At 38.4% G+C, this 22,167-nt stretch overlaps 2 protein-coding genes across 3 annotated transcripts in view; both read right to left on the minus strand.

Moving 5' to 3' along the window:
- Positions 1-2,034, minus strand: part of LOC129275102 (solute carrier family 23 member 1-like) — a 34,312-nt gene extending 32,278 nt beyond the window's left edge. Inside the window, exon 1 of the mRNA XM_064108477.1 lies at positions 1,650-2,034. The gene's annotated coding sequence lies outside the window, so the exon portion shown is untranslated. The remainder of the gene's footprint in view (positions 1-1,649) is intronic.
- A 1,589-nt stretch (positions 2,035-3,623) lies between these two features.
- LOC129274605 (asparagine synthetase [glutamine-hydrolyzing]-like) lies at positions 3,624-22,120 on the minus strand. 2 transcript variants are annotated; one of them, XM_064108480.1, is made up of 10 exons: positions 22,024-22,120; positions 15,397-15,543; positions 13,353-13,440; positions 12,588-12,761; positions 11,254-11,355; positions 10,773-10,900; positions 9,072-9,198; positions 8,437-8,644; positions 6,613-6,850; positions 3,624-4,666 (listed from the first exon to the last, which is right to left on the minus strand). In XM_064108480.1, the coding sequence occupies exons 1-10, from the start codon at positions 22,093-22,095 to the stop codon at positions 4,394-4,396; spliced, it is 1,557 nt and encodes a 518-aa protein (XP_063964550.1). In that variant the 5' UTR covers positions 22,096-22,120; the 3' UTR covers positions 3,624-4,393. The 2 variants fall into 2 exon arrangements, with proteins under 2 accessions (XP_063964550.1, XP_063964549.1); XM_064108479.1 differs by lacking the exon at positions 22,024-22,120 and adding an exon at positions 17,765-18,438.
- Between the last annotated feature and the right edge of the window lie 47 nt (positions 22,121-22,167).

A 22,167-nucleotide genomic window follows, 5' to 3' on the forward strand; every position in this document is an offset into this window, starting at 1 on the left:
CCACAAAATATTGCCTCGCAACAAACTAAACATAATTTTGAATCAATAAGAAATTGATTTGAAGTCCGCCAATCCGAGAAGGATCTCGGAATGTCCAATTACTTTTGACCTAGACTTGGCTTTCCTTCTTGTAATTTTTGAAATGCATTAGATTAAAGGAGAATGAAATCTTTGGAACAAGATGGCTTGTGTGAAAACAGAAAAAAATCAAAGAAACAGATCAACGAAAGTTTGAGAAAAATCGGACAAATAATGAGAAAGTTATGTGCATTTGAATATTGAATATTGCAATCACTAATGCTATGGAGATCCTCAAATTGGCAATGCGACAAAGATGTGTGATGTCACTTGTGAACAACTCTCCCCATTACTTTAGTATATATTTCACTTAAATTACTTGTTTTATCACATCTATCAATAGATCATGTGTTCTTTCTATAGGAGGGCATGTAATACACATTTTTTTAAAGAATACATCAGGGATAAAAAGTTTGTATCACCACAAGAAAAAGCAAAAAGATATATTTTGAGGGTATTTTATAGTCCATCAAAGGAAAAGTTGTTCACATGTGACATCACACATCCTTGTCGCATTGCCAATAGGAGGATCTCCATAGCATTAGTGATTGCAATATTCAAATGCTCATAACTTTCTCATTATTTGTCCGATTTTTCTCAAATTTTCTTTGTTCTTATATTCTTTGATTTTTCTGTTTCGGCACAAGCCTACTTGTTCCAAAGGTTTCATTCACCTTTAGGTTACGTTAAATCTTACAACTTCTGACAAAAAGCCAATGTGTGTAGTGTGTGACCTGCTTGTAATTACAGTTCCTTAAACTAACATCCCGCGCACACTAATCCGATGGGTCCTTAACTAGAAATTGATGGAAAAAAAAAATCGATTACCCGACATAGCACAAATAATGGATACAGGCTGAATAGATGTACCTATCATCATGATCATTACACGTACATATGACTGAGCTTCAAGTCCGATGGTTAACGATCAGTGCGTACTATATTTATAGAAGCATCACAAAAATAATTCAGTTAACCTTGACTCCTTTTGCTGGGCCTGCCTTCTAGTTTAGAAGGCAGGAGTAAAGGTTAACTGAATTATTTTTGTGATACTTCTACGCATTTTGGAGGATCTTTATTCAAGATTCAAGATTCAAGATTTATTAAAACATATGATCGCATCTTGTTAAGCTGAATTGACAAATGTTTTACAAAAGAGCATAAAAATATACATAAAATCAACAAAAAAGTAATGTTACAAAAGAGTCAAGAAATTACAAAAACAATTATGGTATAATAATGAAGTGATCTTAGTTTTGGAAAGCTTTGAAAAAAGTACATATGTTGGAAAAAATTCACTAAATATAAAATTATTGTGATGTAATATGGGTTTAAAGAAGAATTGAAAGGAAATTTGTTCAGTATTGACAATTGAAAATGAGAAAAGAGCATCAAAAATTACTGTCTAATGTGAAAGTAACTTAAGGAAAGTAAGGGAAATAAATCGGGAGAAATCAAGAACAAATTACCAATCAATTATGCTAAATTAATGAGACTGTAAACTAATAAGAAACATTTTCAATATGCATGTACAGTAAATAATGGATTTCTTAATCAAGTTTTGTACTTACGTGTAATAAGCCCAGATTGCCAAGGTGTATTGTTTGCGCAGGCAGAACAATGCTAGAGATACATCGGTAGGTAGATACTTTCTCTTCCTCCTGTTTATAACCTGTTGTTTATTATACATGCAGGTCTGCAGGACTGCTGTGCACGTTTTGGTTTCAATCATCTGGGTTTTCTTCTTTCTTTTCGTTGGGTCATTCAACCTGCGAAGAGACAAATCATTCGTCCTTAAATATTCCGTTATCGCCGACGACTCCAATGAGTTGCATTACCCATGGACCTACTAATGAGTAGTAGCTAGGTCCATGTAGTAGCCAGTGAGCTCGATAAGAATATAAACCAGCCAGTAGCTCAGTATAGTAAACCCTTGATGGGGTCATGGATTCATATGGAGAGCAGATCTGAATTGAAAGTGAACTGATTCCGTGGAGTGTCCCGAGGGGTCCGTTACGGCCATATGGCTTAAGTGGAGCAGATTGGTAACCAAGGCCGTATGTCGTAGAGCCTAGCCCTGCTGGATTCCAGTGGTGGAGAGGGGGTTAATTAACTCTCCTCCTATGCCCTTATTACCAGTAGGTACATGCCCTTACTTATTAGGCTCCCCTTTAGAAAAGGAGAAGGCGGGGGGAGGGGTCGATCTTCAACATCCCATACCTGCCGTACGAGAGGCGCGCAAGCAGAACAGTGGTGGATCTACAGGGGGGGGGGGGGGGGGTAGGACACAATACGTCCGCAGCTCATCGGTCAACCCATGGACCTACTACTCTGACAGAGTAGTAGGTCCATGGCCCGGGGGGAGGGGGCCACTTCCATTGACGAGTGGATACCATGCGCGACCATGGGGTCTCGAAAAGCACCCTAAACACGTATTTTTCATGTTCTGAAAATGCAACCCTTAACAAGTATTGGCGTCTGAAACCCTACCCTTAACAAGTATTGGAAACAAAACGATACTCTTGGCAAGTATTCCCTGAATGAACCCCTAAACAAGTACAGCGATATGGTCGTCGGTTTACCCTTACACAGCATTTGGTTTAGTACGGCCCCACCCCCGCCCCACCTTCCACACCTCGCGCAAATCGGACTCTAAACACGTAGTGTTGGGGCAAAAAGGACATCCTTTATAAAACATTTTAATTTTGTTTTATCATCCCCGCAAATTTGACCCTAAACACGTAGCTTTCCTAGCGAAATAGATACAATTTTTTCATGATTTTTGTGTTTTGACACCCTTATCACGTTACGTACGTAACGTGCCCTATCTTGAAAAAGACATCCTTTTTACGTGTTTTTTTGGTTGCGCATGATATCCACTCGTCAATGTAAGTGCCCCCCCCCCGGGGTCCATGGTCAACCCAACCCCTCTCGAAGCAAACAGCTAGATCCGCTACTGGTGTCATGATGACCGGGAACTTTTCCGACCCTCAAGGTTTGGTTGTTTTGGTGTTTTTTTTTTCAAATCCTCGTCTCTGTTCTTAATTTTCATTCTTTATTTTCGTTTTTTTTTCTTTCTCTCTATTTACCCTCACCTATATCCAATAACTGATTGCCAAATGCCAACTCATCTCTCAAACCAATTTCTGTACAATGTGAATTCCTCTGACCGCTCCCCCCCCCTCTCTCGATCTCCCTCTCGTTCACACACTCCTCTCTCTCTCTCTCTCTCTCTGACCCACAAACAAATAGGATCTATTAATCACAAACGCAAACAGCTTGGCCCGGCGGGACCGCACCCCATCCACCCATCCATCCTGACCCACCACCCATACTCCACCTCTCTCCTCCCTCCTTTTCACCAATGTATAGCTGATATCCGATTTTTTTTTTCTGTCGATTCTTGTGTGGTGCCGCTCATTTGGAATAAAGTTGTAATAATTATGCTGAATATGGACAATTACACACACACACTCCCCACCCTGACACACACACACACACAATAATTTAATCAACAAACAAAGAAAACATGTACGTTGCTTATCTGAATCACTGACGTCAAAATTAATATTGGAATTTGCAGGCATTCATGATCTTATAGCTCAAAACACAAGAGGAATCGCGATGGTGACGAATTTGACAATGATGGTTGGAATCAAAATGGTGAAGATAAAATTCCACAAACGAATACTGAATATCAATCAAAATGAGTGCAAATAAGGATAATTATACAGAAATTGAGAAATTTTGATTTTTTTTTTTTTTTTTTTTTTTTTTTTTGGGGGGGGGGGGGGGCTACTGGATTCATTAACACAAAATGAACTGTTCTCAAGACAGCGTGTCCTCTAGAAACATCGTGTTCGTCATCGTCATAACTGATTCAGGACCAGGGCCTACAGGGTCTACAACACCCTCCCAAAGAGGTATCTACGTGTAACGAGTCCATTCAATGTTAACCTTCCCCCCTCCCCCACCAAAAAAAAAAAAAAAAAAAACAAGACGGCCGTGACCAATGGAACTCCCAAGGATGTCCGCAAGGCAAAACTGACACCCTCTCAATGTGTGTCGTGCTTGCCGTGGGCATAGTTCTGAAGCGTAAGGCCCACAGAATCTACGGCAGCCACGGCGGGGCATCAGTTCATTCAATTTTACCCCTAAACACGATGGTCATTGGTACTCTCAAGGATGTCCGTAAGGCAAATTTGGAGCCCTCTGGAAGTGTCGTGTTTAATGCCATGAGCATAGTTCTTAAGCGTACGGCCCACAGAATCTACGGCAGCCACCCGGCGAGGCATCAGTCCATTCAATTTTACCCCTAAACACGATTGTCATCGGTAATCCCAAGGATGTCCGCAAGGCAAAACTGGCGCCCTCTGGAAGTGTCGTGCTTGCCATGAGCATAGTGTTTCAGGGCCCGACCTGCAGGATCTACGTCCCCCACCCAACGAGGCATCCATATGTAAGGAGTCCATTCAGCTCTCCCCGGAAAGAACTCTTCAAATACCATTCGGTAGTAGTAGGACTCCTTTGTTGTTGGAGGGTTGAAAGGAAATGTCATTGGAGATTCATCCATCATACTATCTGTGATCTGGACAAAACAATAAGGAGGCTTTAAAGGGATGGTCCGGGCTGAAAATATCTATATCTTAATAAATAGAATGCACAACGTCATGAATATTCATTAGGTGGGCTGATTATGTCACGTCCCCACTTTCCTTTTTCTTATGTAATTACATGAAATCGTGAATGTTTCATTTTTTCATACATGTGTAAATTATGTGTCTCCATTATAATGAAATCAGTTGCGGCAATAAATAAAATAATAATGCACTTAATCAGTTGTCAATCCAACTGTTTTAGTTCTTGGTAGAAATTTTTTAAATAAACCTTATTTCCTATAATAAAATACAAAAGAACAAGTGGGGATATGACATCATCAGCCCACCTAATGAATATTCATAAAGACATGCCTAGAACTGTTTCACCGGAATAATGCCAATCTTTAAAATTCAATAACTTCATTATTTGTTATCCGATTTTGATCAGCTTTTTGCTTTGTAAATTTCACTTTATTTATTGAGAAAGAAATATCTACAGCCTGGACCATCCCTTTAATACGGTGTACTTTTTTTCAAACCTGTGATACTAAACAGAAGCTTCATTCTGAATGCAGGAAAATAAAAGTGGATACCATTGGTGTAACCACCATAAAAAAATCACAACAACAAATTAATTTTTACTTTACATTTGCATTGATTGTTCTAACATACGATGTTATTTTGAATAGCATCATTTTCAATAACTACAAGTAATACATTTATGGTTTTAAACCACAAGCTGCCAAGCGTAACTAAAAATAAAGAACAGAGTAAAGAAACGGACAGAAAAGAGACCAATCTCCTGTATATATAGTAATTAAAAACAAAAGTACAAAGATGGGCTTAGTTACACAGGATGAAGAGGGCGCTGCTCAGTATAAGGATTTGCTGCACTGAGATCTCGGCAGGGCCAATGCAATTTTCAGCTATTGGTGCTACGAAATAATACTTGGTTTATTTTTGTTGAAAATGAAATGTAAAGGTAAATGATGAAACTTGGATCTTTGATCTCAGATATCGATTTACGTTCTGTTTTACCATTTTTCTCAGGTTTGTCTTTTTTCCCTTCTTCTTATGCTCTGTTTATAGGGGAAGGGGGGGGGGGTTTAATGGGCGAAGTGTGGCGGAGAGTGCGTTTTCTTTTGTGTGTTTGTGATTGATTACACTTTCCTCAATTACTTAATGTAATTGTATTGTAAAGGGGGAAAAACATGTTCAAATTGAGTTTTATCTGTAAATTATCAAATTTGTTTATAATTATATTCAGAGATATTTCTAGAGTTGTAATAATAATAATAATATAATATAATATAGGATATTTATATTGCGCACATATCCACCTTGTTAGGTGCTCAAGGCGCTCCTATATTACCCGGCTAAGCTAGGCGTTCATAGCGCACACAGCTTTTTAAGGAATTACTTCCTACCGGTACCCATTTACCTCACCTGGGTTGAGTGCAGCACACTGTGGATCAGTTTCTTGCTGAAGGAAATTACGCCATGGCTGGGATTCGAACCCACGACCCTCTGTTTCAAAGTCCGAAGACTAATCCACTGGGCCACAACGCTCCACATATTGTAGAAGATTTTTATTTCGCATTACAATTTCCGTTGTGATTGTTAATATTTACGGATTGATTCTCAGTTTACTTTTCGAATAATTATTTACATTGTTTTTCTTTGTATGAATTCTGATGCAATTATGTTAATAATTTCGTGTTATTCATTATGTTGACATGTTATATATATGAGGAAGAAATAACATATGATTAAAAAAAAAAGAGTTGATCACAGAAAACGATATACTGTATAGTAACAAAAAAGTAGAATAATGCACATGTCAAACAAAGACTGGCTCACCCGCCCAAACCTATTGACCAAACCGGCAATTAAAAATTTACATCTTATCTTATCTTCATCTATAAAATTAGCATACCTGTTGTTCGAAGTGCTCCTTGAGGATAACATACCACGACTTCTCAACCGAAGACACACCGTCAGTAAACCCTTCCTTGGTCCTCCAGAGTATCTCTTCCGGAAGGAAAATTCCATCATCGAAGGACTTCCGGATCAGAAACTTTTCGATACCGTTGATCGGTCGACGTAACTCCGGAGGGAGAGACAGGAAGTACGATGTGAAGAGGTGATCGAGGAAGGGCACCCGGATTTCAAGGCTAGGGTGCAAACACCAAATAACAAATTGATTTTGCTGTGTGATTTTATAGCACTATCCCGACTTGCACGCTATATTAACAGTTGCACTTCTTGGTGCATTACTTTCATAAACCCAATTATGCGGCTAATAGCAGCATAATTTGGTCGTAAAATCGGAGGAGGACCAGAGTTATCCGCATTATATTGATGCTGCAATTATCCGCATAATAGCGGCATCGGGACCAGATTTTGACTTTATGAACGCATTTTCAAATAATGCGGATAATTGCATGGGCGGCTGAGCAGAAGATTATCCTTTGTTCATAGGGGACACCTTTTGGTTGTGTCCTCCCCCCAGCACAAAATATAATATTCTACTCCGCCGCCCATGATCCCTTGCTAGAATTTGATGAACTATTGAGTCCTTCATTGGGACGAGAAAGTACTTCTGGTAAATGGAGGTGTAATTTGAGATCATAATTTTTTTTAGGCAGACGCACCGCTATCGAAATATCATTGGCATCATCTTTATGTTGCACTAATACCCCTTTCATAAACCCAATTATGCGGCTAATAGCAGCATAATGTGGTCGTAAAATCAGAGGAGGACCAGAGTTATCCGCATTATTTTGATGCTGCAATTATCCGCATAATAGCAGCATCGGGACCAGATTTTTACTTTATGAACGCATTTCCAAAGTAATGCGGATAATTGCCATAGTGCGGTCACAAGGTCACCCTTTTCCAACACAACCGCATCGGAGGGGGTGTGTGCAGTTGCCATGACGATTATCCGCCTTTTTCAGGACGGGCGCTCGTAAAAATAGTGCGGATTATTTTCGGAGTTTGTGAACGCAATTTTTATTGAATTATCCGCATTACTCTTAGGCGGCTAATTGGAGGATGGGTTTATGAAAGGGGTATCCTCCAATTAGCCGCCTAAGAGTAATGCGGATAATTCAATAAAAATTGCGTTCACAAACTCCGAAAATAATCCGCTCTATTTTTACGAGCGCCCGTCCTGATAAAGGCGGATAATCGTCATGGCAACTGCACACACCCCCTCCGATGCGGTTGTGTTGGAAAAGGTTGACCTTGTGACCGCACCATGGCAATTATCCGCACTGTACTTTGGAAATGCGTTCATAAAGTAAAAATCTGGTCCCGATGCCGCTATTATGCGGATAATTGCAGCATAAAAAAAATGCGGATAACTCTGGTCCTCCTCCGATTTTACGACCACATTATGCTGCTATAAGCCGCATAATTGGGTTTATGAAAGGGGTATGCAACAAGAAGATGCTGCCAATGATATTTCGATAGCGGTGCGTCTGCCTAAAAAAAATTATGATCTCAAATTACACCTCCATTTACCAGAAGTACTTTCTCGTCCCAATGAAGGATTCAATAGTTCATCAAATTCTGGCAAGGGATCATGGGTGGCGGAGTAGAATATTATATTTTGTGTTGGGGGGGGGGGGGGAGGACACAACAAAAGGTGTCCCCTATGAACAAAGGATAATCTTCTGCTCAGCCGCCCATGCAATGGACCCCCTGCACCTCCATCTCACCCCTCTCTGAATCCGATATTGTCTGAATATCTTACCCATGTGCCGAAGACACACGATCTGCCCTGAGGACATCATACATGTACAAATCTCGCAGGAGCCGCCTGCTCTCTTCATCCCCCGCCTCTCGACTCGGCTGCTTGTAGAAGTAGAGGTACCCTTGAGCAAGCTCGTCCGCGCCTTCGCCAGAGAAGACAACTGCTGTATCGGTCTGGCTGCGAATGTACTTGAGCAGGAAGTACATAGCTAGTGCAAGAGAATGGAGGATGATTAGTCATAACTTTGTATTTTTACGTGAAGCAACCCTTCAAAAAGCATCACTTAGCTTTCAAAAGGCAAAAATTGTGCACGAACATCTGTGTAGTAGTGCCAAATTTAGATGTTGGCTATCGAAATTACTCAACTTCCATAAACTTTGTCCAGGGCATACCTGTTTCTAGGATTTGGTAATCGATCATCTTTCACAGAATTTGTGATTTCACAGAGTTAGATTTATGCAAATGAACGATGACAATTAACCGTACGGACTTTCTTTACAATACTTGTCTGGTGCAACTTCAGATAGCTTTGAATTGGACTACAGAATACATGGAATACGGGTTAATGGGTTTTTTTTGTGTAGCATTGCATCTTAGTTCAATTTATTTTTGAATTGTTTCAAATAGGTACAAACCTATACTTGGTCTGATGCTCATGATGTCATATGTCTCGAGGGAATAGATGACGTCACGGACAGCCGCAATGCCTTGTGGGATAGTGAATGTGATTTCGTGGTGCTCACTGCCGATATGGGAGGAAACCTATAAAAAGACAAACCAGTAAAGAAGTATACACCAATGAAACCAACTCCTGGCCCCCGTCTTGCAAAGAGTTACGATTGATTCGATCAATCTCAAGAATATGGAAATCCATCAATGTCATAATTTTTTCTTTTAGAAATTTGTTCAATATCCTTTAGAAACAAAGAGAAGCAGACTGAATTGTTAAGAAAACAGTTAATGTATGAATATATGTCATTTCTAGAAAATATTTTGAACAAACATGTATTTCAGATGTTGACGTTGCTGGCTTTCCATAGTTGCGATTGATCGGATCAATCGCAACTCTTTGTAAGACGGGTCCCAGGGCTCCATAACGCAAAGGTTTGCAATTAATAACTAAATACCAATGACCAATCGAGATCCTCGTTGCATGCGCACTCTGTTTAGGAGCCAATGAGTGCGGTTCTTTCATATATTAGCAATTCATCGCAAACCTTTGTGTTACGGAGCCGGCTAGCCCAGGAGGGTGTTTCATAAAGCTGTTCGTAAAGTTACGCACAACTTTACGCACGGTTGGAACATGTTCTTAGGTCATAAATCAATTATATTATAGGGATATCACATAGCACAAGAAAGGATCACCAGTCGTGCGTAAAGTCATTCGTATCTTACGAACAGCTTTATGAAACACCCACCAGATCGTTCAATACGTTAATTTGAATAAGTATTTAGGATCGTCGGTCGGTTTGGATTCGGTTTCGTTGGTGCGACTGTTACAACGATTTACTGTATCCAATGAAGAAAAAATCGACCATGCAGGCATGATAAAATATTCTCAATGTTAAACGTAATTTTTCTGTAACACACACTATGAGCATTTTTACATAAAAAAAACGATTTTAATGATAAAATGTATTAATGTATGTGTGGTATATACAAGGGCGTAGGCTGGTTTGAGCATGGGGAGGTGCACATGCATCCTGGGGAGGGGGAGTAAAGTGGTATGGGGTGCACATCTTGGGGAGGTGGAACTAAAGTTAGGAAAATAAGCTGTTGAAAGCAGAGCAATGGGTACAAATTTCGTTTTGCTTGTCAGTGTCGGAACTCCTCTGCCTCAGCGGGAGGGTGCACGTGCACCCAAGGTACACCCCTAGCATACGCCCTTGTATGTACTTTCGTATGTATTGAAGTTTTCCCTATACATCTTTAAGTATTGTTCACTGAGCTAACGCTGTATTTTCTTGAATAAGACTCAGAGTACGGTAGCGTTGTTTGGCATATGCAAAATAGTGTTCGATTGGAAATGCATAATTTTATACATTTTTTCCATCATATTTGGTGCATGACATGCTAGGAACGTCCGGGAGGAAAGTCCCTGTCCTGATTCGTCGGTCTTTCACGTCAAGACTGCTTTAGTTTGTACTCCTGATACTGATCTATCTGTCTATACTGACTGCGATACCATCGAGCTCTATATAGCTTGCTGTTTGTCTTGCGGTGGTGATGACTTTTATATAAGGGTGTGAGAATGATGGGGGGCCAGAAGATGGTTAACGCGTTTTTTTAATGAATTGTGACATTTATAGAATGTCACATTTGAGGGTTTAAAGTACCTTTCTCGCTGCAGCTATGTCCGGACTTCCGTCCATCCCAACAGAGAATGTTTGTAGCGGGTACCCCCTTGGATGTTCACCTAGAATCTTAGAGACCGAGGCTGCGAGAAGACTGGAATCAAGACCACCTTTAAGATGATTTATGCATGGAAGATAATTCTTTACTTTTGAAATCGGAACATGTAAAATCACGGTATATAGGAATACGAAAATCCTTGAATAAAGAAACGTACAAAACACCAACAAAGCGAGGGTCAAGTTAAATTCTCTTCCGGCTTTTATGGTAAAATCCTTCAAACAATATCACATCGATATCACACCGTCTTTTTTGTTACGATAAATATGCCCACCCTCCCTGAATTACGAGAGATATTAGGACATTTTCGGAGTTAAAACCTTTAACTCCTATTTTGATTGACAAATCCACACCCAAAATCAATCCACATAATTTTTGTACCAGCCTTATTATAAATCAAGTTACCTGATAATAAACATCCAATGCGTCGAGTACTCATCAACCGTTTTCTAACAGCGTCCTCAAAAAGACGACGGACGTTTGATAGGACGTCATCAGATAGACCGACTGTAAACCATGGAAGCAAAAAGGTTGTTGAATATAAACATGTACATGTATTTTGTAAAGATATGAAAATGTATACATAAGAGAGACATGAAACAGAAAGTGAAAATGCCACTAAAAAGATAGGAATCATTTTTTTTAATCAAAAATTGGAAAGCTTCGCAACCAATCTTTAAAACTTTGGGAGAAAAAAAAAGAGGAGAAAACACGGTTCCTTGGGTAAGGTACTGTCCTCACATTGATTGAAAACCAACCAACTTTTATGTAATTTCAACCCAATGCTAGATCATTTTAAGATTACAATATAATAAAATGTGTCTGTTTTTCTCATCAAAATCATCTTGCCTTTCTCAATATCATTCTATTTAAACCGAATTATGCACCCTCACTGGAATGGGGTTTTATCACACGGAGGTAAAACTGTTGCCGCTGTAAATTATGTTAAGTGGTACATTAGGTAAGTGAATTTTCTGACAATTATAAAAAAAAATAAAGTGGTGGAAAAAACAATTATTAAAGAAATATCTAGCCAGCAATTATGTTTTGACTTTTTTCCAATCCTCCTCATTTGTTACATTTGTTTATTTTTACACTCCAAATATTTGCAATGTATGCAACTGAGTAGTAAAGATTCTCTCAAGAATGATATTCGTTTTGTTACTAAGAAGTTGAAACTCTTGATCATTTATTTGAAAAAATATTGGACATAAATTAAGGTTAAAAGAATTGGAGAATCTCTCAATGGAAGACACTTTGTTAGGATTGATGGAAGTTCAAATAGGATAAAATGTTTTAAAAAAGTAATTTTAATAGTTAAAAAAGAGATTTATTCTGCAAGGCAGGAAGCTGTTTTGCCACCTGTTGGAATCATAAGAAAACATTGCAGAAAATATAGGGAAGAGGAACATAAGATTGCACAAGAAAGAAATACCTTGGCAATACATCTCCAGAAATGGGAACAGGTTGATTTAGAGTAACGAATGGATGCGTATATTTCATTTTTATTATTACTTTTTTTCCCTTTTCCAATTATATACATGTATTAAACAATGTTTTGTAATATTAGTCTTATGTTATGTAATTTTCAGTAAGTGTGATCAAGTGTTACCTTTAATAATTATTTTCAATATTTATTTCGTCTTGTAATGTTTTGTGATACATGATATATTTGATTATGAATATATTGAAATAAAAAAAATTGTTTCAAAACAAAAAAAGATATTAAAATAACTTACATTCAATGTTCATGTCAAGATCGATATCATTCGACTTGGGTTTAGAATCGATCGAATGAAATCGGACGGGAGCCGACGCAGCTGAGACTTTTCCATCAGGAAGAATGTTGAAAGTTTGAACGTGACCCGAAAGGAACCAGTTGATATCACTTCCGTTACAGAGACTAACGAGCCCTAAGTGTTGAGGATGATGACAATGACAATAATAATTACTGTTATAAAAAAAATGATTATGGTCTATTCATATTAACTTCCTTGGTTTGAAAATTATGCCTAACTCAAATTTATATATACATTATTGTTTTCAGTAATAAATTTCTGACAATTTGCAATACATAGTCAACGGTATATTACTTTATTCATCTAGAAACTATATTGGAGCATAAATACTATCTGCAAAAAATCCGGTGTTGATTTAACACCAGCCCGGAATCTACATATATATCCACACCAGAGAAGTATTGAAACAACACCAGTTTGGAATCAAACCGATGCTGTTTTATTAATTGGTGTTGTATAAACACCTTTCTGGTGTTAGACCAAAACGAAACTGGGGTTGTTTAACACTTCTCTGGTGTGGACATATATAGATTCCGTGATGGTGTTAAATCAACACCGGAGTTTTTGCAGTGTCGATACGGAAATTAGATTCTCTTACGGTGTACAAGAAGAAATAAGGAGAAGGAGGAGGAGGAGAAGAAGAAGAAGAAGAAGAAGAAGGAAAAAAGAAGAAAAAGAAGGAGACGAAAAACTTTTTAAAAATACCTTTGGCCTCGGAACAGAGTAAGAGTGAATCACTTGGAGTTGAAGTAAAGAGTGGTTTGATCCCATATGTGTCGCGGCCAAGATGAACCTAAAGTGAGATCGAGAAACAAAATTGGACTTTAATATGAAAAGCCAAAGTATATTTTGACAGTACATGTAATATTAAAATATTATCATACTTCACCCATTTCCCTTTCGTTTTCGTTATTTTCCAATTTTTTCTTGATGAAGATTATTTTTCTTTGCGACAGGGTCAGTGAATCAACCAGGATTTAACAAAAAAAAGACAATTGATATTCTTTGATAGTACATTTAATTCGGGTAGGCCTGTGGTGCTAGCTGTGTATATTATTGTCTGAACAAGGGCTTTATCGATGATTTAATAACCCCTTGGTTGATTAGCTTTGAAGAGATATCGTCTCAAGATAGGTTTATACTTTAATCTCACACTTGTATTTGTCATAACTGACAAATGAAATCAGTCAATGAATGAATGAATGAATGAATCAATGAATCAATCAATCAATGAATCTGTCAATCAGTCAATCAATCAATCTACCAACCAATACATATCAATCAAAAGCTATCAATCAATCGAACGAACGATCGATCAATCAATCAATCAATCAATCATTCAATTAATATAGAAGACTTAAGTATGAATCATAACAATAGTATGAAGCACGCATACATGTAATTTTAAGTAAATATTCGAATACAATACACAGATTCATAAAAATGAGAAAAAATAGTATCATAAATACACAAATGAAGGAACGGAAAATGAGGCCCAAATAAAAAAGGAAAGGAGGGGGGGGGGCAACCAGGATCCCCAAACTGACCATTAGCACGAGCCATATCAATCTGAGAAGACCCCATAACCACACACAACTATCCTAAATCTCAGACGGTCTCAACCCTTTATAAATTACTACAATTAAATGACCTATAACCATTTATGATACCTACTACAAACGAATGTGCCTTTAAGGAAGAAAAGGGGGACATAAAAGGTAGGAGAGAGGACAGGAAGTGGATGAGAAAATGTCAAGCAAGAAATGAGTCAAAAGAAATTGGAAGGTTAGAAGAGAAAAAGAGGCAACCTTCAGAATAAAAAACTCATTATACAATACAAGATTACAAGGGGGGGGGGGGTGAAAAGAATAAAACAATGTAAGTTCGGACCAATCAATCAATCAATCATTTATCATGATTATGTCATACAAATTGGCCGTTAGACAAAGTTAAGCGTTTGAAAAAATACTCCCTATCATGCTGTGTAAATTAAGACAAGCTTGAATGAGTGAAGAGGTGGCCAACTTATCTGACCATGGACCTATTTTATAATAGGTCCATGATCTGACAAAGCGATGGATAACACGGATAAATGTTTTATTTGTTGACAGTGGTTGGACAAAGTTCTTGTACAATAACCCAGTGCCAGCTAATCTATAATGTTATGAAATTATCTCAATCCGTTCATATCATACTATCGCGATAACAATATGGGAACGAACTGTATAAATTATTAAAAACTGCAGGGTCATTATTTCTGGATTGTCTGCATTTGGACCAGCTCACAGCCCGAGGGGTGAGGGGGGGGGCGGTGAAATCCACCATAGCTTCCAACTCCGAAATTCGTGTCTTAAATTGTTAAGGGGGATCAAAAGTTCACCTTGAAGAAGATTTTGTTGTATAATTTCCAGTAAAAATAAAGATTAAAAAATACTGGTGAAGGTTTGAGGAAAATCCCTTTAAAAGAAAGTTAATAAGATTTAATCTCTTTTATTTGTGACGTCATAAACGAGCAGCTGACGTCACAAACTAAAAAAAAATGAAAACTTTATTCATCTTTGATGGATTAAAAAAAAATCACCAGTATTTTAAAAAAATGTGTGAAGCACTGATCTGCATGAACTTCATATTCAATTTGATTGCTTACAATTGTCATAGTACGTCACTCGTTTTTGATATTTTTAGTTAAAGTCTAGACTGAAGAGCAAGAAAGCAATAATGATGAAATGATTCCGTTAGGATTTTGTACCTCTTTTTTGCTGGTGTCCAGTATGCAGAAGGCAAACACGCCGTCTAACATGGAAGCAGCGAAATGAACCCCGCCTTTCACATAGAGATGAATGATAGCTTCTCCGTCCACGTCGGTCTCATAAGGCAGATTATAAACCGATTGGACCTACGGATAGGGCGTAAAATATATGTTATTGAAAATTGCGATCCCAACTGCAAACAATAATCCAGGCAGCGGGGCGCCACAACCCACATGGGTGGGACCAGGAAGGTGACGATCTCTCATCTCATTTTCCATGTTGTGAAAAAGTATATATAGGAAAGATAAAAAAAAGAGAAAAAAAGGAGAAAAGAAAAGATGAGAAAAGAAAGAAAAGAAGGAAGAATGACAGGAAATGAAATTGCGGTCGTGTAATGCCATAATATTATAGTGGAACAAATAAATGGCTTTATTAAGTAATTCAATCATTGGGAATTTATAGGCCCTAGTCTTCTCCGAGTACCTATTTCCCTGGGCCAGCAGTCAAAATACTGGATCCCATTGCATAGAAGTTACCTTACTTTGTCATCCAATGGTAACTACCATGGTAACGACGATCAACAGCCAATCAGAAACAAGGATTCCTTGCAAGTTACCATTGGATGGCAAAGTTACCATAATGGTAACTTTTATGCACGGGGGCCTATAGTTTATTATTTAGGTCCTCAAGAAAAACAACAAATGAAGCAAAACTTGAAGAAAAAAATTATGTCGGCCTATTGGAGTAACTGTAGTCTTTGTTTTACATCACTATTACATCACCAATGCGGCCAAGCTACGTAGGTAAAGTGATTACCAATTCATAACTTTATTATTGTTCGTCCGATATTGTTCACTTTCATTTATCTCCTTGTCTGATTTTTCTTTTTCCTCTAGAAGCAACTTTTTATTTGGATTGGATTCCCCTTTAAACTACATGTACCTCTATCATGCGTGATTGGTTCCAATCAGTGAACATTTGTCCTATAAAACCTTTAGAAAAGGACTGGTCCCACTGGCTGACGGACACAAAACGTACTCATAACGGATACAACAGATAAGCACAATTTTGGGGTGGCTCTGTCCGTTTTCATCCGCTCCAGACAATGGACAAAATGGGCAAACAATGAAATCACAGTGGACGGATGCTCGATGGATATAGAGCGTAGGAAACACGTGTGCAAAGAGTACACAACGGATACATAACGTTTCCAAACGGATGGCAAGATTCTTTTCCGTTTTGCACCCTCTCCGCATCCGTAAGTGCAGTGGGGCCAAGCCTTTACACCCGATAGTACTGTTACCCCAAACCGATAGCCCGTGAAAAAGATTTTTTTTTCTTCTAGATGTGAAAGATCAGATCAGACAGAAGCCTAATTTTATGCGAACATGAACAATAGGCTTAGTGTAAATGCGTGCAGTCTATCTCGACAATGAATATAAAGGGAAATTTGGGTGTGTTAATAGAATTCAGCCCATTCTTATAGTATAGAAGAATCCGACTTATGAACAAGTACTTTTGGCGGCCATTACTGAGGTTATCAAAAGACGACGAATCGGCATTTATTAATGTAATATGCAATGAGTCGGTGAACCAGATGCGTTTCTCAGTCAGTCCATCGATTATATTTTGTCAGGAATAATTGAAAATCACCCCCCAGCTCGAAGAACATGAAGAAAGCCATGCAAACTTACAAAGGCATTTAAACCTTAGTCATGTTAGTGGGGCATGTTCCGATAAGTTTAATCGCCAGTGAATCAATATCATGCGCAAGTCTCGCATGCACGCTTTTGATTGGCTGAAAGTCAAGTTGCAAATGATTTTTAGAGTTGCATTTGATTGCGAATCTTTCTGCAACAGGGCCCTTGGCCACGTCTTACAAAGAGTTACGATAAATTGATCTATGGAAAGCCAGCAACGTCAACATCTGAAATACACGTTTGTTCAAAATATTATCTAGATATATGGTGTAGGCCTATATTCATACATTTAATGTTTTCTTGACAATTCAGTATGCTTTTCTTTGTTTACATTTTGCAAAATTCCTGTAGAGAAAACATCTGACGTTGATGGATTTCCATTGAGGTCGATCGGATTCATCGTAACTCTTTGTAAGACGGTGCGATATTCTCATGTGCAAATATCTGCTGGAATTAATTCTAGAACGTGCAAAATTTGAAACTCGATAACCAGAGGAGAGGGTGTGTCAGATGTTTTATCTGGCAAGGCCTGTTTTATCCTGCAATAATACTAACAGTGCTTCTCAGCCTATCAACAACAAAACAGAAAGCTGTCAGATCTGACAACTTTTCAGACGACAAAATGTCGCTGGAATGATTCCCTGACCACCGTGAACAAACAAGTTACCTTCTTGTAGTTGTATATCTCGCCATTGTATATCATCCATATGTGAGGATATTGCTTCAACCGCATCGGCTGCATCCAGTACGATCCCCCAACGATGTTCAGCCGATGAAATCCAAGAAAACATGGGCAGTTGGGCACGTCTGGGACGTGTTCGAAACGGAATCCGTCGGGCCCTCGATGGCTCACCTTGGCGGCAGAGGATGTCAGGCGGGCCACGTCCTCGCTGCTTTTTGGGGACCAAGGGCCTCCAAAGAGCGCCCATATCCCACACATGATCGGAGAGCGGTATTGAATCCCAGGCCTATTGAACCTGCGAGCGAGGTCGGTCGGATGGTCAAGCAACGGAGGTGAGTGCGGGGTGATAAGAAGCGTTCGTTTCGCAAGACGGATGCCTCGCGGACGATAGACAACCTTTTTTGCGCGGGTAGTAGTAGAGTGCAATTACAGTGTCTCCGTCTAGCGAATGAATCATTTCAATTTTGAATACAAGTCATGTTCTTGCGCATTTACGAAACTATCATCATAAAAAAAAAAAAAAAAAAATAAAAATAAAATCCCAGCGACCAAATCTCTGCAGTCATAAACACTGGAGGAAGAACCTACGAAACTTCAGTGTTGACTCATACGCCGATGGTTTATCCATTAATGTGATCGTCGTAGAAGCATGGATCAGTAAACTATTCCAGTAGGATATTTTCAAAGGGTGTACGTATCTTTAGGCTACATGCACACGGTGGATGTGAGCAAGGACGTTTTAACAAAGATAAAGAAATGAAAATGAGAAAGGGGAATAATCTTTTATTCTTAATCCAAAATCTGCTCAGTCAAGCGGATATCTTTTTTTTAAGTAATAAAGGCCATGCCTTTATCCAGGGGCGGGTCCAGGATTTTCCAAGAGGGGAGGGGACACATTTTTCCGAGGAAAATTTTGACAAGCAAAAAAAAAAAAAAAAGGTTTTTGATAAAAAATTAAGGATATTTCGTCCCCGGAAAAATTTGACAAGCAAGCAAGCAAACAAAAAGAAAGGTCTTCACTTTCAAAGAGGGGGGGGGGGCACTCCTGTTTTAACATCATTTTTACATTGAAGATTTAAATTTTGCTTCTCAAAGGGGAAGGGGGTGGCACGGCTAGCTGTGCCCCCCCCCCCCCGGATATGGATCCGCCAGTGCCTTTATCAGATATTGTACACATTTTGTGCGGAGTTTGTGATCGATTCAATAATTCTGTAATCGGTTCTCTCAAGTTTATTTTTTTAAAGACCTAAGAGGCCTCATCTCAGACCTTTTTCAAAATAAGAAAAAATAACCGCTGAATTTTTTTTTTCTATTTTCGGATATCATTATATTTCATAGGCATCAGAGTTATGAATAATAATCTAATAAAAAAAATATGAAAATATACATAATTCCGAATCGAACACGTAGAATTTGTTTTCATCATTGCCATTAGATAAAATTATTTTTTGATTGACTTTGCATTTGGTTTGATTCCTCATGCTAATAAACAAATATTGTAATTTTATTTTTTCTAATTACATTATTAAAAGTAAATTTAGTTCACCTGTAAAAAATTCCTTGATTCACGCTTTTCACAAAGTTGAAATCGACCTTGTTGATTTTATAACTATTTTATAATCTTTAATTAAGTTTATAATAACCCTACCAACTATTCTGTGTTTAGAATCCATACAGGAGAAAAACCTTATAAATGTTTAGTTTTTGCGTAGCGGGTGTTGAACTCGTCCGCTTCTGATTTTCATGTTTAAAGGAAGTTGTTAGTAATTGAATCCAATTTAATAGTAATAATTCTTATCATTAACCCTACTCTGTCACCCCCTAAACTGAGTCGCACATGAATGCATAAAAAAGATTGAAACGAAGGATATTCAAGAATTACATCCACACCATCATGATTATGACCACTGAAGTTCCAAATAAATAAATGAAATATCAAAATGATAAAAAAAATCATAATTAATCTATAGGATTTATATAGCGCACGTATCCACCTTCTAAGGTGCTCAAGGCTCTTCTATATATTACCCCGGCTAACCTAGTCTAATAATTCCGGTGCGCACCGCTTTTTGAGGAATTACTTCCTGCCGGTACCCATATTTTGCCTATGCACCTGGCTTGAGTGCAGCACAACTGATGGGTAAATTTCTTGCTGGAAGAAAACACGCCATGGTTGGGAATCGAACCTCAAATTGAAAGACGAGAGTCTTTTCCACTATAGACCACGACGCCTCTATTCAATGTTAAACATGATAAATACCGATAAAAAGGTCAGTATTTTAAAGGAGAATGAAAGCATTGAAACCAGCTGAATCCATATCAAAGAGAAAAATCAAAGAAACATATTGTTGAAAGTTTGAGGAAGATTGAATGAATAATAAGAAAGTTATGAGCATTTGAATATTGAGATCACTAATGCCATGTAGATCCTCCCATTGGCAAAGCGACCAAGATCTGTGATGTCACACACGTACAACTCCCTCATTACTTTAGTACTTATTTCACTTATATTCTCACTTTTATAGAGTCTATCACAAGGTGAGGTGTTCTCTTTATGAGAGGACAAGTACAGAGGTTTCACAACATTATATCATTGATGAATCGTTTGTCATATGATTAGAATGAGCAAAAAGAGATGTTTTGGGGTATATTTTCAGTGTCCAAAAGGGGAGAGTTGTTCATCTGTGACATCATAGATCTTGGTCACATTGCCAATAGGAGGATCTCCATAGCATTAGTGATCTCGACATTCAAATGCTCATAACTCTTCTATTGCTAGTCCTATTTTACTCAAACTTTTGTTGATCTTATTCTTTGATTTTTTTTGCTTTCACAAAAGCTAACTTGCTCCAAGAGTTTCATTCTCCTTTAATCTTAATTAGAGCGAAGATGGCTCAGTCGGTAAAGCGCCTGCCTGTCGAATCAAAGATCGTGGGTTCGAGTCCACCCCGGGCGGATGACTTAAGCCAGTGCATTGTGTGAAAACGTCTCTCCCATGTTCCATAGATGCATGCTATGTTACAGTGGAAAACACTCCGTCCCTCGGATAGGACCCGTGTAGAGGAGAGTCACCACCTTTGCACACTAAGAACCCACTGCACTATGCGTATAAGAGTAGGGGGAAACCCTGGTGTAGCGGTCCACCTGCATTTCCCCAATCAGTAATATCGGGAGGAGTGACCTGGGGGTCACAGTGATTCAGTTCGCTTGTCGCTTCCCGGGCACAGGTGACCCCAAATAAATAATAATAATGATAATAATAATAATACAATAATCTTAATTACACCTGCATGAGAGATTAGCAAAACAAAGCAACATTTGATTGGTTAATGTACAGTTTATCACGTGATAATATTTTGACCAATTATTTTATTGGCTTCAATACGTTATATATTCCTATCTCTGCGAATAATCTCCAAGTCATGTAGGTTCGTGCTCTAACTAATGACCGTCACCAACATCATCATCATCACCATCACCATCAATATCATCACCACCATCATCATCATCACCACCACCACCATCATCATCATCATCACCATAATCACCATCAGCATCATCATCGTCACCATCATCATCACCATCATCATCACCACCACCATCATCATCATCACCATAATCACCATCAACATCATCATCATCACCACCACCATCATCATCATCATCATCACCACCATCATCATCATCATCACCACCATCATCATCATCATCACCATAATCATCATCAGCATCATCATCATCATCACCATCATCATCATCATCACCATCATCATCATCATCATCATCATCACCATAATCAGCATCATCATCTTCATCATCACCATCATCACCATCATCATCTTCATCATCATCTTCATCATCACCATCACCACCATCATCATCATCACCATAATCACCATCAGCATTATCATCAATCATCATCATCATCATCATCATCACCACCACCACCAGTTCAGCGTAAACTCGAAATCATATTTTGATCTTTATTTAAACTTATCATGCATTTCATAAAGACGTTAAAGGTTAAAGTACCCATGTAGTTTCGCGCTCAAGGGGTTCTGATTTTTAGATCACTGAGCAATTATCCTTCTGCAGTTTTCAGTGAAGGCCTATATAGTCCATGCATTAACTGTATAATTTGTACCAGAAAAGTCCGAATATTATCTGTGATAACGATTTTCCTAATTAATGGTCAGTGATATTAACCATGTAGTAAAAATATGGAAAAATTAATTAGAAATTACCCCTCCTCCAAAAAAAACATCAACATCAGATTCCCCCGCAGATTCCTCTTCGTTGTACGCACCATCAATCATTGCGCTATAGTCAGATAGTATATCGTCTAATAATAACTCTCGCCTATCCCCCATACAACTGTCAATTCGCTG

This window comes from Lytechinus pictus, chromosome 13, assembly GCF_037042905.1.
Source record: "Lytechinus pictus isolate F3 Inbred chromosome 13, Lp3.0, whole genome shotgun sequence".
NCBI lineage: Eukaryota > Metazoa > Echinodermata > Echinoidea > Temnopleuroida > Toxopneustidae > Lytechinus > Lytechinus pictus.

Excerpts from the sequence above, each read along its gene's own strand:
- LOC129274605 (XM_064108479.1), bottom strand. The coding sequence starts at position 18,037 with ATGTGTGGGATATGGGCGCTCTTTGGAGGCCCTTGGTCCCCAAAAAGC. Across the intron at positions 12,762-13,352 it reads ACTCTGTTCCGAGGCCAAAG|GGCTCGTTAGTCTCTGTAAC; the intron begins GTATTTTTAAAA and ends CTCAACACTTAG. Across the intron at positions 9,199-10,772 it reads ACATAGCTGCAGCGAGAAAG|GTTTCCTCCCATATCGGCAG; the intron begins GTACTTTAAACC and ends GTCTTTTTATAG.